General features: G+C 40.2%; 1 protein-coding gene across 2 annotated transcripts in view; it reads left to right on the top strand.

Annotated features, from left to right (window-relative positions):
- Positions 1 to 1,094: 1,094 nt before the first annotated feature.
- The window catches only part of LOC135493047 (AP-1 complex-associated regulatory protein-like), a 35,784-nt gene continuing 20,877 nt past the window's right edge, over positions 1,095 to 16,001 (top strand). For both annotated transcript variants that reach the window (XM_064779897.1, XM_064779888.1), the window contains exons 1-4: positions 1,095 to 1,229; positions 4,407 to 4,455; positions 8,354 to 8,374; positions 9,764 to 9,789. In XM_064779897.1, coding sequence (XP_064635967.1) covers positions 1,186 to 1,229; positions 4,407 to 4,455; positions 8,354 to 8,374; positions 9,764 to 9,789 — 140 coding nt within the window. In that variant the 5' untranslated portion in view covers positions 1,095 to 1,185. The remainder of the gene's footprint in view (positions 1,230 to 4,406; positions 4,456 to 8,353; positions 8,375 to 9,763; positions 9,790 to 16,001) is intronic.

Here is a 16,001-nt window from a genome sequence, read left to right on the forward strand (position 1 = left end):
CCCTCAATTTTACCAGCCTCAAAGATTCTGGGGAGTATCTTGTGGCCGGTTATTGGAACACCTAGTTGAATCGCCACTGTGATTGATCTGGGAAGAAAAGCTTGGGTCGCTTGGATAACCGTCTTTAGTTTTGGATGGCTGAACTGTTGCTGGGATATCTTGCCAGCTGTCACTGAGACAGTTCTGGGAGCATTGGAAAATGTACATAATCATTCTAGTGTCACTGACTTGGTCATGCCTTTTGATGATGACTGGAATGCCATCTATCCAGGAACTATACTGTGAATGGAACAGCGGAATCGTTTTCCCAACTTAGGGAAGTTGGGAGCAGAAGTAACATCTGATTGTGACAGCATATGCTTGCTGTATTATCAGGTCTGGTTGTGGCAGCATGGTATGGTTGTTGCAGTATATGCTGTCTCTTCAGGTCTGGCGTTCTGATTTCATGCAATCCCTTTCGCTCCGATGTCTTTGAACAGGGTGACAAGTTCATGTACTATAGGGGTGGCCCTCACACAATGGATACACAATAGAATTCTATTATGCAAGGGAAAACCTTTCTGGGCCACCCTGTAGAGTTTCATGAGTTCCTCATCAGCCTCAGGTAGACCAATGATTGACAGGGCCACAGCTGGCGCCATCTGAGCTAAAAAATGGAACTATGCTTTCAGCTGGAACAAGTATTTCCGGGAAGTATATACTTCGGGTACAAATGAGGGTACAGCCTTTTATTCATTTTCCTCATACAATGTACTCTTTTGGGCTCTGTGGTACTTAATCTTAATGTCTCCATTGACTATGTCCTAAATAAAACCTTCCTAAAAGACATGGCTTATTATCAATGACACTACCGCAGCTCATACAAGCTCGTGCCTATAGTCCCCCTTTAAGAAACCCTTCCCTATAGTAAGGAAAAGTCGGCAATTGTTGCCATTTGAACTGCGCACGTGCGTTTGTTTACAGTTTCATTTCCCGCGAAATCTCAAAGATCACATGACCTGCTAACGCGGATTAAATATAACAATGACCTTGCGAACGCTCTCTAAATTTAGAAGGCTGGAAAATCCTTGCTGACGTCAAATCAGAAATCACTTCCGGTATGGCCGATTTGTAGGTTTGTGAGAATTTGCTGTGAATAAATCCTGGATTTACCGATGAAAGAGTGAAAAAATAATTCAGTTCATAATGGGGAATTGTTTAGGAAGATGCTTTGGGAAGTTTGACAAGCGGTATGTATTCATATGTTGTAAGTTACAGCCGTAAACAGTGGTGAAATGTGACGGTAAATCCTCACCAACTTCTCAAGAATCCACTTTGACTTTATCTTGTAGCCTATTGTAGGCCTCTTCTATAGCCTACACATAGTGTGTACATTATGTGCGATACCTCATGTATTGTTATGTATCTACGTTTACAGGTGTTGTGACCAATATAGATGATTCTGAGGCCGACCACCATGTTTTGTCACCACTGTTATCTGCCCTGGATCAGTCTGGTACTATTACAGGATACTTGAAAGAACTTTGGGCTTGGTCCCGGATAAGTCCCATCCCGGATATGCCGATGCCAGTACGGTTTGCGCATATCTGACCAATCAGCCAACTGATTGGTCAGTTATGTGCAAACCATACCATCGGCATGTATCCTGGACTAATGTTTTTGTCGTATTTTGACTCAAGTTCTTCCCATGCAGTTTGATACTTAATATGCCAATGCAATGGTACGGTTTGTGCATAACTGACCAATCCGCTTAATAGTATAATACTGAGCCAGCAAATGACGTAAATCATGCACAATCAGGTGGGCAACATCATTTGTTGGCTCTGTTAGCTGATTGGTCAGTTATGCGCAAACTGTACCATCGGTATATCCCGCACAATCAGGTGGGCAACATCATTTGTTGGCTCTGTTAGCTGATTGGTCAGTTATGCACAAACTGTTCTGAATCTGAGCCTGTTGAATAATGTCAATGAATGTGACGGAGCTTACACTTAACATCCTGACAATGGTGGCATTCCTCGGACCCCCCAGCAAGTTGATGTCCGGTTTTATTGATCACAAATCGATGGATTGTTAATCCAAACAAGCCTGACCTGGAGGCACTCTGTGTTATCGCTGATGTGGGTCAGGATGAGAACAGATGGAGTTGCGTGATCAACTGATCGTATCCTTGGAAACGTTGACCATTTCTTTCACGCTTGATTGAGCAATAATCGAAAAAGCAATAAATGTTCTTATTCTTCTGCATGATTTGTCAATCGTCATGTCTGAGTACCAAGCAGATTTTATTGCGTGGAATACAAATTGCTTGAACAGAACTCGATCTCTACTTTCAGTGAAAGTCTCTACTTACATTACAGAGCTCTCAGAATTAAAATCTAGCCAAGTGAAAAACGGGGTGTTATTTTAACAACTCTTTTTCTAATCCTAGAATTGCGTGCTGCATTGATCGGCACTGACTGAATCAATGCGTATTCTTGCTTCGAATGCATGTCTAATTATGGATCAACCAGCCGTGCTAGCTCAAATTGCTTGTGCAGCTATTAACCGTAAAACCTTGTGTGCAGTAGTGTAAAAGCCGGGAGAAAATGATACGACATCAGATGATGTATTGGCATGATTGGTATCATCTCCAAACATCACACAGAGCATGATACGGCCATGATAAGCAGTCCTCTATAAAACTGAATTGAATTGAAATTTACACTTGTATACCGCGAAATCCAAGAAGAATTTGCTCTAATGCGGTGCATCAAATCAAAGATATCGTCTAAACAGATGGGTTTTTAGCCCACGCCTGAAAATGGCAACAGTCTTAGCCTTTTGAGTATCATGACTGAGTTGGTTCCAAAGTCTGGCCGCAATCTGTTGAGTGACCGCTCTTGCTCTAAAAGCTTTCTGATTATTTGTGAGACAGCTATTCAAGTCATTGGGACTCGGTACTACTAGCAGTCAGTACCTCTCCGTATTTGGCCCTTTGCCATGTCTACTTTGGCCGCAATGGATTTATATTCAGAGCACACTCTCATCAGTTTCCTCTAGCATGGCTACGGCGCTATTACTAGCGTGTTTCTTATCCATTGCTCTAATTGTAACTTATGTATCTGAAGCTGTGCTAGTGCACCTTTTATGGAAATGATTCCGTTTCGGGCCGATGTTGGCTTGGATGGCTTCCTGCATTAGTTTACTCATTTATTGGATTCTGCTATTGCTACCATGTATACCATACAGTACTATTCAAATTGGACCTACGCTGTACTGAATCACAAATGGTAATGGCAGTGTTCAAGACCTTAGCGGACAGGAAATAAAAATTCTTTGAATCATCCTGGCTGCAAATTGTTATCGTGCCTTACAAATAATCCTTCAACATCCCATCATTATCTCTAGGCATCCCTGAAATTGTACAATTTCCCACATGATATCACAAAGGCGGCATATCCCCACCAGCGGTGGTCAGCATCAATAGATATTGATATAAACCAGCCTTCCTCAGCTCTGGTGACTGCCGACAATGATGATAATACAGCAATCATCTGTGATGAATGAATGTTTTAAATGTAAAGCGCCTTAGAGCATTACTTTTATGAATAGGGTGCTATAGAAATGTTTTATAATAATAATAATAATAATAATAATAATAATAATAATCATGATGGAAGCAACCAATGAAGACAAATCCACAGAACTCCTCTTTTGAGTCAAGAAAGAAAAAGAAAAATTTGTTCGAAGCCTTCAGTTCCTTGCTTGCTACTTGAGTTCAGAAATGCTTTTCTTGACATATACAAGGCTGAACTTTCAAACTTATTTTACTAATGGAAGCGTCTGCTTTCGTCGTGCTGGTCGTAAGTGTACTTGTTCTTACTGTGGGAGATAAGTAATTAGAATGAAGGATTAGGCATGCAAGGTTTTGAGGCGAGAGGCAAGATCAAAGAGGCTGTGCGAGAGACCTTGATGGGGCTGAGAAATTGTTTTCATGATAAAGGACATGTGTGGTGTGTTGCTAATCTAATGGAATGTCCTCGAAGGAAGATGAAAATGGTTTTTACTGCAGTTCCTGTTGGGTCCCCGTAAGAATTTGTGCTACTTTTGTGATATCTCTGACAACAAGCAAAAAATTGTTCCAGATCAAATTGATTTTATAATCATGTTGCCGGCAAACAAATCCACTTGTTGCCAGCAATGTTATCACTCAAAATGGCGAGAAAAGTCAGGTCTACTTTATGCTCAGACACATGTCCATGCAATGATGCATTGTACCTACTTTATTTTGATGTTTTCCTAAGCTTGTCTGTCTGATGACCTGATTGATTGACAAAAACCTCCCGGCCATCTCTCATGCTGCCCTGATAAGCTGTTTTTTGTACCCCTTGATCCTTACATGTTTACATTTTTTATCATTGCAGGAAATATCTCCGAACGCGATATAATGTAGAAAGAGACTTCTCGATTGAGGTAAGTGGTTTATTAAAAACATTGGCTTCTGTAACTTTTTGTTTTTAAGGCGCTTTCACTGGAATCATAAGAAGCATCTAGAGGAATCTAATATTACTTGTCATTGCTGCTGTCAGTGCCCAGGGATTTAAAAATATTTTGTCTGACTATCACTGTAAGAAAGATAAACTGATTTGAAAACAGAAAAGCATTTCCTAATTCAAAAAATAATAGGAGAAATTGAAGACTGACTTTTCGTAAAGTGCCAAAGACTGCCATGTGGCTCCTGTCTCTCAAGACATTCCTACCTCTTGTTCAATGTCATGGCTGTCAATTTCTTCATTATTTGCGAAATCTGCTGGGATCAGCTGCGTTGATTAAATCAGTATCTTATTGGGGAAATAATGAAAATAACAATCCTTCTGGTAGGTTATTATCTTCTGGGACTTAAAGTGTAATTCGGAAAAAGTGATGGAAAATTATCATGTTGGAAATTAATACCACTTGTTCTGACACCGTGATTAACTGGGGAATGTATTCTCCTGTTGATTTATCCAAGTTGTAACGGTGTGGAACCCTCAGAGTAAAGTAGTTCAGCATTGGACTGACGTTGTTTCTACATCTTGAGACGAGCCAGCAGATTAACTATGCAGGATGGTTTTATTAGGAGTTTGAATAGAAAGCCTTGTGAAACAAATTTTTCATGAGAGTTATTTTTGTCTTGTGTCACCTATCTTCTTTCAAGCATTGAGTTCTATAAATGAGTGTTGCATATCCTCCACTTCGAGCACTCAAGTTCCATCAATGAGAAATCTTTGGCTCATGTTTCCTATGGACATATTGATCAGGTTCATGAGTGTGTGTCCCGCGGGTTCTATCGCTAATGGAAGAGAAAAGACTTGGCATTCCTACTCGGCCATAATGAGATTATGCTGTACTCGTGCCTTTTATTTCATCAAAGGAGATTTCATAAACTTAGCCTAGTTGGGTTTTATGTGTACCGTGATGAGATTTAGGGATTTGTCTGCTTGGTAGTTGAATTGGAGAGCTTTGATATTTGTTATGGCATATTTGCACAATTTAGATTGTAAAATGCACTATGACATTTTCTTTGAAAAATTCCGTGGGAAGCGCCTTTGAAACCAAGTTTAAGTTCAAGACACAGATCCTTGGGTACCTCGAGCACCTCTGCCTCAGCCATGAATGATCTCTGTGAAACCTGCCATTGACAGAAAGAGGGCTCGACTCAGATAGAAATTAAAAATTACTAACAGTGTGGTAATCAATACACTGCTGAAATACTGAAATATCTTCAACTTTGAAGTGACAGATTCTCTAACGCTGCAATTGACAAGATCGCTAAGATGAGAAGTTAAAAATCGTAAATACTTTTTGGAGACATAACTGCTTTCAGTGTGTGTCTCACTGGTCCACAATGTTGACATCAGATTCTTTTGAGCTCTAATGCCCATTTACAATCCTTTCCTGCAGCTTCTGACAGTGGTGTTTTCCAATAATCCGTAGGTCAACACCGCCAATCCTTTAGAAGTTGCTCTAATTGACTATCCTTGATCCGCCCTGATCCACCGCCTACTGCTTGGATCTCAACAATTGACCAGGCAGCTTGGCATGGCGTTATTGGATGCAGAATACTAATTAGCTGGCTTTCATGTCGCTTCAGATGTCAACGTTTTATTGACCCAGGGAATTCTATCACAGATTCACTTTAGCTATTACTAGATGAGACATTATGAATAGTCAGTGAGGGGAAAGTACAGACACCTCCGGGATGGACAACCTGCATGCCAGCGCTTACATATGCATACCACTGCTAATAGTAACCTATAAGAACATGCATGCAGTGGAAAAAATTGCTGAAGATAATTTTTGATGTGGCGCGAGACTGATCCAAAGCTCAAGGAAGCAGAACTTCATGATCTTTTTTGGACTAGCTGTCATTGTTAACTCTTCCCCCCTCAGGATATTGAACCAAGCTGCCGTTGATCAACATCAAATGTAACATCCGGGGTAGAAAAACAATGCGAAAGAAAATCATCAAATATTGTATCTCGTTTTGTTCAAAAATGCACTTGACTTGGATATTCCCAGATCTCCTTCAGATTGGCACTCTTCTTTGACTTATTGATGGAAGCTTTCAATTAAAACCCGTCATGCATTAAGGCTTGTAGACACTGTTCAGAGCCATATTGACATCCATTGGCATCACATATTTGAACAGCAGATTTCTCAAATGGAGAGCACAACTATTTTTGTTTCTTTCCTGGCATCAAGATTACCCCAGACTCCCGATTTATTGATTTCTTGTGTTTAGTAAACCATGTTATGAATTATGTATCTGGTCGTGTTTTCATTCCGTCAGATTGATCGACGTCTACTGAATGCCGTCTGTTTATTTTGTGCGGATGGTGCCACGAACCAGGATTTGGTGGAAAAGGAATATAAACATGTCATGAATGAGGCAATGTGGCGTGAGATGAATGGCTGACAAAAGGGGAAAACATTTTTAAACTTTGATGTCTTCCGAGACCTAGCTGCCTTCTTAAGATTTGGATGCCACAACAAATCGCTAATGTGCTATCTTCTCTCCCTCATGTTTCATGTATATAGAACTAAAGATGACCCGAGAATGCCCAAGAAAGAGAATTTCCATGATACAAATCAATGTTCTGATCTGACACTGACTTCCTTTTTCATGAAAAATGTATAATCTGAGGGATTAGCAGGTACCAGCCACTCTCAAACAACCATGACCCGATCAAGAACTGTTGTATATTCTAAGTCGCCACTTTTTACTGATACTCGATAAACCTTCATTCATAAATCTTTATCCTATTCTCTTGGGAAACATGTTTTTTTCAGAGACTAGTCAAATGACAGGATTACCAGGTTTTCAAGAGATGATAAAAGTTTCATTTCTTCTGCAAATGTTTTCAAATGTATTCTTGGATGCAATCGGGAGGATGAACTCGTGCTGGTCCATTGTGCACCCTCCATCGTAGAAGCTGGGAGAGGTCAGAATGAAACAGACTGAATCAGCGAGATAGTTGGCTGCAGATGTCTCTGTTTAACAGGAGCTTTATAACCACGTCATTTTCGCCAATGCGGATTTGATTTTGCGGGATTGATTCGATTTTTGAAGCAGACATTGACATTGTTCAGTTTGTGCAGATCAGAAGCGACTTGCCTGTTGTTGCATGTGATTGGATTTCAATTGATCCTGAATCCTTTAAAATCTCGATTTGTTGCTCAGGTGATCCTATTAGTATTGGCAGTTGAAGGCAGTGGCTGTGATGATGAAGGTGTGCAAGATGAATGAAAAACTTGACTCAAACAGATGCGTCTTTGTCCAATGTCTTATGGTGCAGTGATGGAACAATCTGGTTAGAGGTCAACTTACTTGAACAATTTACCCCTGCTCTGTGCTACTAAGGTTGGATCCAGGGAGGTCACTTGCAGCTTAGAATAGACAGATCTTGCCATGTCAGCGAGGTTTCTCACCAGGCAATCTGGCTTTTCAATTCCATAAGATCTCCCCACCAATTACTTTCCGTCGCGACACAACATTTTGTCTGAAAGACCCAGAGGCATTAAATGGATTGAATACCTAAAAAACACAACTCTTCCCTGAGGCAATTTCCCAAACCATTATCTTGTGTGGTTTCACTGATTACTTTTCTTCCTCTTCGATGACTTATGTCTCTCCGGATTACTGGTGATTCTTGTGTTATTAGAATTCAGAATTGAAAACTGAATAGAAGGCAAACTCAAATTGAATTTTTTGCCAAGAAAATGGTAGAGTTAGTAGTTTTATATTCACAGGTGAAATTGAATATTGAATGGTGTTTTTGTCAAGGACAGTTTTCTAGTGTTTAAATTGTTTTTCTTCTTCTCTTTGCAGTTTGAAAATCTCATGGATGATGTAAGTATGGCCAGGATTACAATGCACTAGCATTACTTATTCCCCAATTGCCTGATATATTCTATTTGTCCGGAGATATAATTTGAGAATCTCGAGAAAGAAAGTCATAAAGTCAGACAACTAAAAATTGATGTCGGGAGTGAAATCCTTAATTGTCTTTCATTTAGAGCTAATTAGAGCTCCTGACTTAATTAGGTGCAGAGTATTTATGGCTTAAACTTGTAGCATTTCATGGCTCTCATTAGCAACCAGTGGCCAGTCTAGCCAATCATTCTGATCTATTAGGAATAGTTTACTTTATACTTGGTGGGCGAATGCCAGGCCACTGACAGACATTCTCTGGCAAACCATTAGCCGTATGTGGTCACAGTTGTTCAATATCCATGGCATCTCATGATGGATTGGCCAAACAGACCAGCTGAGCTTGAATGGGGCTCTGGCCAAATTGGCCCCTTGAGGATCGGACAAGAAGAAACCATTCATTTCAATGACTGGCTCATGTGTTCTAGCATGTCAAACCAATAAAATGGCAAATTCAACATGAACCTGGCACGGTTACGTTAACTTCTGATCAACCTATCACAAGTCCCTCTTTAACTCACCAGCAGTTAGATGTTTTATTTATCACAACCTCATCCCAGCTTTATTGCAATTTTGCCACAGTCAAGAAATGCGATGATTGGTTCCTTGCATAACTTCAGTTTTTTGTGCCAATAACAAAACACTCATGATGGGCTGATACCGTGGTCCAGAAATATTTTGTAATGCCAGTTTTTATACACCTTAGCGGTTTCTTCTGAAATCGTTTACTGCAACCAAATCATATGAAACTGAGCTCAAAAGAAGCTGAAATGGATGGCAAGTGTCCCTTTCGAGTTAACATCAAATTCTTGACATCTCTTTCCCTAGATTTATACCAATACGTCAAGTAATGTTTGCTTGTCTAAATTGCTAATTTCTGGAGGCAAATATAGGATTTATAGATATTTTCACCCCATGCCTGACATGCCAGACACCTCAGCCTGGTTGTTGGGAATATTAATCACTACAAGGCTAGAGGACACATTTACATATTATGAATCAGGCCGTTCAATTAGCTTGTGATCCAGCCTGTTTGAATGATTGCACCCCGGTGAACAGAATGCAGTCAGGTGGTTGCATTTGATTAGATGGGACACCACGAAGATAAATTAGAGGTTTTTACGTCTCTTTGAATTCCCAATCAAATAAGCAATGAACTGGGGCTTGTTGTGGTTTAAGCAATGGAAATGCAGCTGCATGTTTGCGAATGCCTTTTGTGTATTGTCATGACATGAAAACATGGATGGATGATTAGTATACCTCTTGAGAATAATGCAACGCAGACTAAACCACCTTTTCTTTTTGCAGGAAACACAGCCAGAAGAATCTGTAATGTAAGTATTCACCTTTTAGGCATCTAGATAGTTCTGTGGCTGAAAGGGATATTAGGACATTGTTGTTGACATTTACTTAGACGGAATTGATATTTCTAGTACATGTATATGCCTAATTAGATTATGACTTGTTTTCAGCTTTATATGCTGTTTATCATCTTCTCTTTCAGGTCTCATTTACAGCAGTTCTGTTTATGTAAAATTCCTAACCCCTGTCTGCTTTCTGTACCATTGCCAAATCTGCCAGGTGTCTGATCACTAGACCTGTCCAATTCTACAACTTGCTTTTGGAACAAGTCATATATCTCTGGCTGTATCATTGCACGATTATCTGTTAGCTCAAACTCCTTCCCATATTCTGATTCACGGCTGACAGATTCAAGTCAAATTTTTGATTGCCATGCACTCAAAACGTGTTTCTCGCCAATTCAGGATCTAGCATCTTGGCAGGAAAGAAGGATCCTTCCTTACTTCACTTTGCCTCCAGGCAGTTCCTGGCATCACTCAGGGCAAATCCTGACCATTATTGAGTTACGTGCCTCATCCCATGAATAATGGCACTCATGCATATTCATCGTGTCCTGCAATTGCTCCTTGCCTTCCGCAGACGAGTTCCTTTTTCTTGTTTCTGCCGTGACACTAATAAGGTTAGGCTTCTGGTCAGCTGCCACAGGTAGTGTCTGATCGAGGCATGGAGTTGCTAAAGGGAGGTTGTACATAAGTGCACTTTCATAAGTAAGTCAATATGCAGGTTGTCTTTCCATAGGTGACTCATTTTTTGCAGAGGAACAACCTCAAAAAGGGCACACTCTGTGAGGCTGACTCCAGAATGCTGGTATCTCCTCTTGGCAGATCATTCATTATCCTCAAAAGGAAATGTGAATATTTCTTGATATAATGATGTTATCAGACCACCTGTTGTTTTCAAAATGCTCAAGGTTCTTTGTCTCCTATATATCCTACTCCTCATATATCTATCTTCAACACCATCACATTATTCAAATGGAATGATTGAAGAACTCCGGGGCATTTTGAATTTGAATTCATGATTATACAGGGATCGTGTCAAATTCAAATTCTTCTATTTGGACTTTGAAAGATTCAATTTTCTCTTAATCAGAGACTGTGCACTTTAAAGTTCCATTAGCCAACCCAATAATTAAGTAAGAGTTTAGATGGAGTAATGCTTCTTTCAAAGGTTACGTTGTAAGTTGTCACATCTACAATGTTTGTGGTCTTACTGCCTAATGACAAGACTTCATGACTCCTGCTCAGTTACAAAGGAGGACGACTTACTTAAGGGCCAATTATACTGCCAAGGGTTCCAGCCTACACATCTGTGCCCTCATAAGATTAGCCATCCAAGGGGTACTTGCCGCTACTGATGTTGATGGCGGTGGTGATTTGGTCGTCTGTCTGTGGCTGTGTAGGATGGGGATGTCAAAGTGACTCCAATCACCTGGAGATGAAAAGGTACCCCAGCTGATGAGGTGTCGTGTGGCCACATGACCGTCACTTGAAAAAAATGAGCAATTTCTTATACGGAATCTAAGCACTGGTTAGAAGCTCTGCTTGATACCTCTGCTGATATCATGTCTGGTCATAAATTTTGCACTTCTTCTCATCAGGCACGCTATGTCCATGGTAATGGCTTGGTCTGCTCATGTTGCCTAAATGAAACATCAGCGAAAATTAGGTGTGCTGTCCATCTGACTTGCATGATCATCTGATCACGGGATGACGTCTTGTTGGAGGACAGTATTAACACAGTAGATTATTGTTACAATTAGTTCGTAGTTGAAGTGTGCGTTGCATAACAAAGAGGCCAGAGGTGATACAGGAGCAGTAACTCTACACCCCCTTTCTTCGGCTCTCCTAAGGATTCCGAGCCTTCAGTGTTCTATTCAAGCAATATATAAGAAAACAAGCCCCCCCTCATTTGTAACTGCTTGTCAAAGACTTGTTCTTTGTTTAATACGTTTGATATCAGGTGAGGCCAATTCTGCCCCAGGTCACAGATGTTACCTGAAATAGCTGTCACCATCGTACCATCGGATCATGTGTCAAAGAACTTTGTTATTAGCTCTACTTCCACCTATTCGAAAAACCCTGTGTCTATTTGAAATCAGTGACTTTGCCGTGTGTAAAAAACCTGGCGAGCACTTCCATCTATAGGGAATGACCTGGCATGAAGCTGTGGGTGTGGGTGTCAATATCTGTGTTGCTTCCATTAGTAGTGACCTTTCCACTGGTGTGATGGCACATGTGGGGTTGTATCAACCTAGCCGTCTCTTTTTCAATGTCACCTCTTTGAAGAATGTGTCTTTCTGTGTGACATCTCCATCTGGAGACTTCAGAGATGCTCGCAATCCTCTTCTTTAATGTAACAATATTGAAATATTTTCTAGATACTAATTAACCAGCAGACATGTTCATGACTATCAACTATGTTGATGTGTGATGTACAAGCAATATGTTCGGATAACCAAACTGAAATAATCCTTTGACAAACTCTAATTGATTTCCTCAGAGTTGAATCATGACAACTGATGACCTGATCTAAAAGGTTGGTATTGAATAGTATGTCACATCAATAGCCATTCGATTGAAATACATTTCAGGCTCCCTCCCTTCAGTATGTCTGATAAGCATCGATCCAAGCAAGGGAGACATGCAGGCTTTGAGCTTATGAAGATACTGATAAAAACTGACATGGTCACGGAGCAGAAATCTACCACAGGATTAAGGTGTTTGCCTGGAAGGATTTGCCAAGAGCGACCCCATGACTTGAAGGATTGATGCATGTCATTGACGAGGTATGGTCTTGATGCAAAATTAATCAAAACTGACATGGTCGCTGAGCAGGAATCTATCACAGGATTAAAGTGTAGACCTCGAAGGATTTGCTGAGACCCCTTTACTAGTATTACTACTCTTGAGACGTTGATGATGAATAATGATTGTATTTGTATGCTACTTTTTTCCTCTTGGCAGCATCAGTTATATTGAAAGTATAATCTCACATCATAATATCTGCCAAAGCTGTCAAGCATTGATGGCAGAACAATGCTCTGGTTTGATTAGTGTTGGTAGACTTATTGGGTGTTTGACATACGAGATTAGCCCCTTCAAGTCGAAGACCTGCTGTGGTTCATCTTTCAACTGGATGGCTGTATTGCAAAGGAGATGGAGCATTTCTTTATTACCAACCAATTGCAACAAACTGGAATCAGATACTGCAGAAAAGGTAGCTCCAAATGTTCAGTGTCATGACTGGTTGATCCAAGATAGTTGCCTCAGGAACACTCCTTCAGTTTTGCACTTACTTGCTTATGTGCGTCTGACTGTTCTCAAACGTGACTTTGCTTAGTCAACCACATTTTCGTTAAGGTTTGCACCCAAGTTGGCTATAATCACAACTTCCCCAACAGTGTGAAGGTTTCAAATCTAATTTCTTGCTTGAAATAGAATCGGTTGCGAAACCAGCTCGTTGATTAATCAGTAACCAAAGAAACCACTTTTGCAGATTCAAATGCTTGCCTTTAGTTGCTAAGGGTTGCAAATATGTTTGAACGAATCAAAAAGTACTTGTATTTGCAAAGAGACGCTTTCCAATTATCCTGAAAGCTTATTCTTAGATATTGTTATGTACATGTACAGGGTGGTAGTTGAACACAATGTTGTTCAGATTATCATCAATTTGAATGAGAGGACAATCTCCATGAGGCGTTTGTATTCATCAAGAAATTAGTGATTGCATTATTGGTCTGTGCTATTATCAGCCTCAATTCTCATATTTCCCACAGACATATCAATGTTTTAAAGAGCATTCAATGATACCAACAAACATCGCTGATGATATCAATTGAAAATTGTCGTAAATATGAGGACTGATATGACACTCACAAGAACTGTCGGATTCCAAAAATAGATGCAGAAACGCCATACCAAGCAACGCGCTCAAATTAGGCAGGCATTGTTGAATGTGGCTGGATATCGAACCAATGCCCCCATCTGCGCATCTCATCAAGGTATTAGCGTATAATTAACATCACTCTTCTTCGAGATGATAATAGCCAATTAGGCTTTCCTTCATCGCTGGCTCCCAACACCATTAGTGAATTTCTTCTCTGGAATTATCAAGAGCCCTGCTAAGATGGTCCAATTGCCATGATATAGATTTGTAGATAGTGAATGATTTCTAATAAAAGATGAGGCTTCGTAGGGATGGCTCAAACCTGAGGGCCAGCAATGACATTTCCTCCAAATCAACTGTGGTCACTGGTGTCCTTTTCACTAATCATCTTGTGCGTTGATCAAAGGCCAATGCGCTCATTAACTTGGTTAGCCAGATGTGTCTGACTGGAGAATTGGCCTCAGGCAAGTAGAGGCCATTCACTGTCGGCCATTGTTTTCCTTCATACTCCATTCAGTTGTTAGCAACGAAACCTTGAAAGTTCATATACCTCTGACCTCTGACCTCTGACCTCTGACCTTGGTCTTCTCAATCAGCCAGAATCATGTTGACTACACATTCAGGAGGAAACCAAACATCTCATCATTTTCCACAAGAAAGGTGATGAAGCCATCACTTGAGTTGTTGAATTGTATTGAGCAAGGTCACTTGGGTGTCACTTGGGTGTCACTTGACTGACCATTGGCCACATCATTAAGTATCCACCCATTAGCTTCTCATCAGTCATGTTCAATTGGCATAGGTCAGGGGATCCCATTATCTTCTTCAGTGGTGTTTCTGAAGATCTCTGCTAATTCTGCATAGATTGCCAGTGGAAGTAGTCCTTGTCTGGTACTTTGTCAATGACCTGATATATTCTCTTCAGAAGCACTGACTTTTGAAAACGTCAGGAAGCTAATGATGAATAAAACCAGTTTATCTCTATGTTTGGCTGGCAAATGTTTCGAAAGCAAGGAGAATCAGATATCCCACCTACACATGATTCAAAGACGGCCTGTTCATATCAGTTTGATCTTTCCACCACGCATAGCTTTAGATTCTGTACACCAAAATCAATGACTATCTCTTTGATAGCTAATCCACCTTGTCAGTCTTGTCTAGCCAGGAACTAATTGTCTGATATATAATATGGCTGACTTTTGTTAGTGAATCCTTGGCATCACTTTGTCCCTCCAAGATTTCCCCTGATGCTGCCGAGATGATATTTTCTGACAACGTTCAATTTGCTGAGTAGTTGAAAGTGTTCTAGGTAATTTACCACAATTATCATTTGAATACAGCTATTCATCATTGCTGATTGTCTTCTTGTATCAGACCCCCTTGAGATGCTTTGGCAAGCTGTGGCCTGAATTTGATGGTACACTGACAGGCCCACACTGTTTGGTAAATCTGAGAACGCTATTTGCCTGTATCAAAGACAATCAGTTCCCCCTGTTAAAATTGTTGATTGATACATGTGGCTGGCCACCGGGAAGAAATGAAATGGACTAGCCTTACTACACAAATTTAATGAGACCATTAGTCTTGGGGTTTGTTCCTCGAGGATGTGGTGAGGAATTTTAATGAGTTCCCCTGAGTACTGCAAATACGATGCTCTTCTCCAGATTAGACGGTTTTCAGATTGTGCTAGATTGGTAGTATACGTATATCACTATAGTTGGTAAGTAAATTCATTTTAGCAAGAAGTACTTTTGAAATGTCTAATCATAAGTTTTTGTCTGCGTTGGAAACAAAATGCGTTAACTGCGAAAATAACATCCAAAAAAATTTTGGTTTACAGAACTTGAGTCTCGTTACCATGCTCGAAAAAAATTGAAATTTAAAAAAATGTTTCTTGTAATTCAAAACATGTCAACCCCCATCTTAACAGCAGCAGTTTTGTCAACTGATCAGCTCTCTTCTGAGATGACAGATCACTTTCAAACAGAATCATCGTTTGAAGTATGATAACTCAGACAATCTCAGTGTGAAATCAGGATTCGACGATGATTACGAAATGTTTGACGTCAAAAAGAAAATTGGATTCTTTGCGTCACCCATCTAACTTTGTCACTGTAGAAAATAATGGGGTGTTGTGCAGGAATCTTTGAAAATGAAATTTTCTCTGAAGATGTGATTTCCTGAGGGTTGTGGGTTTGGCAAATTATTGGGTAGTTTATGTTTGCCTCTACATCAGGAATATGAGCCTAATGATGATAAGCGTCAACTGAATTTACTCTTATGGCTCTTAGGTAGC

Source organism: Lineus longissimus, chromosome 1, assembly GCF_910592395.1.
Source record: "Lineus longissimus chromosome 1, tnLinLong1.2, whole genome shotgun sequence".
NCBI lineage: Eukaryota > Metazoa > Nemertea > Pilidiophora > Heteronemertea > Lineidae > Lineus > Lineus longissimus.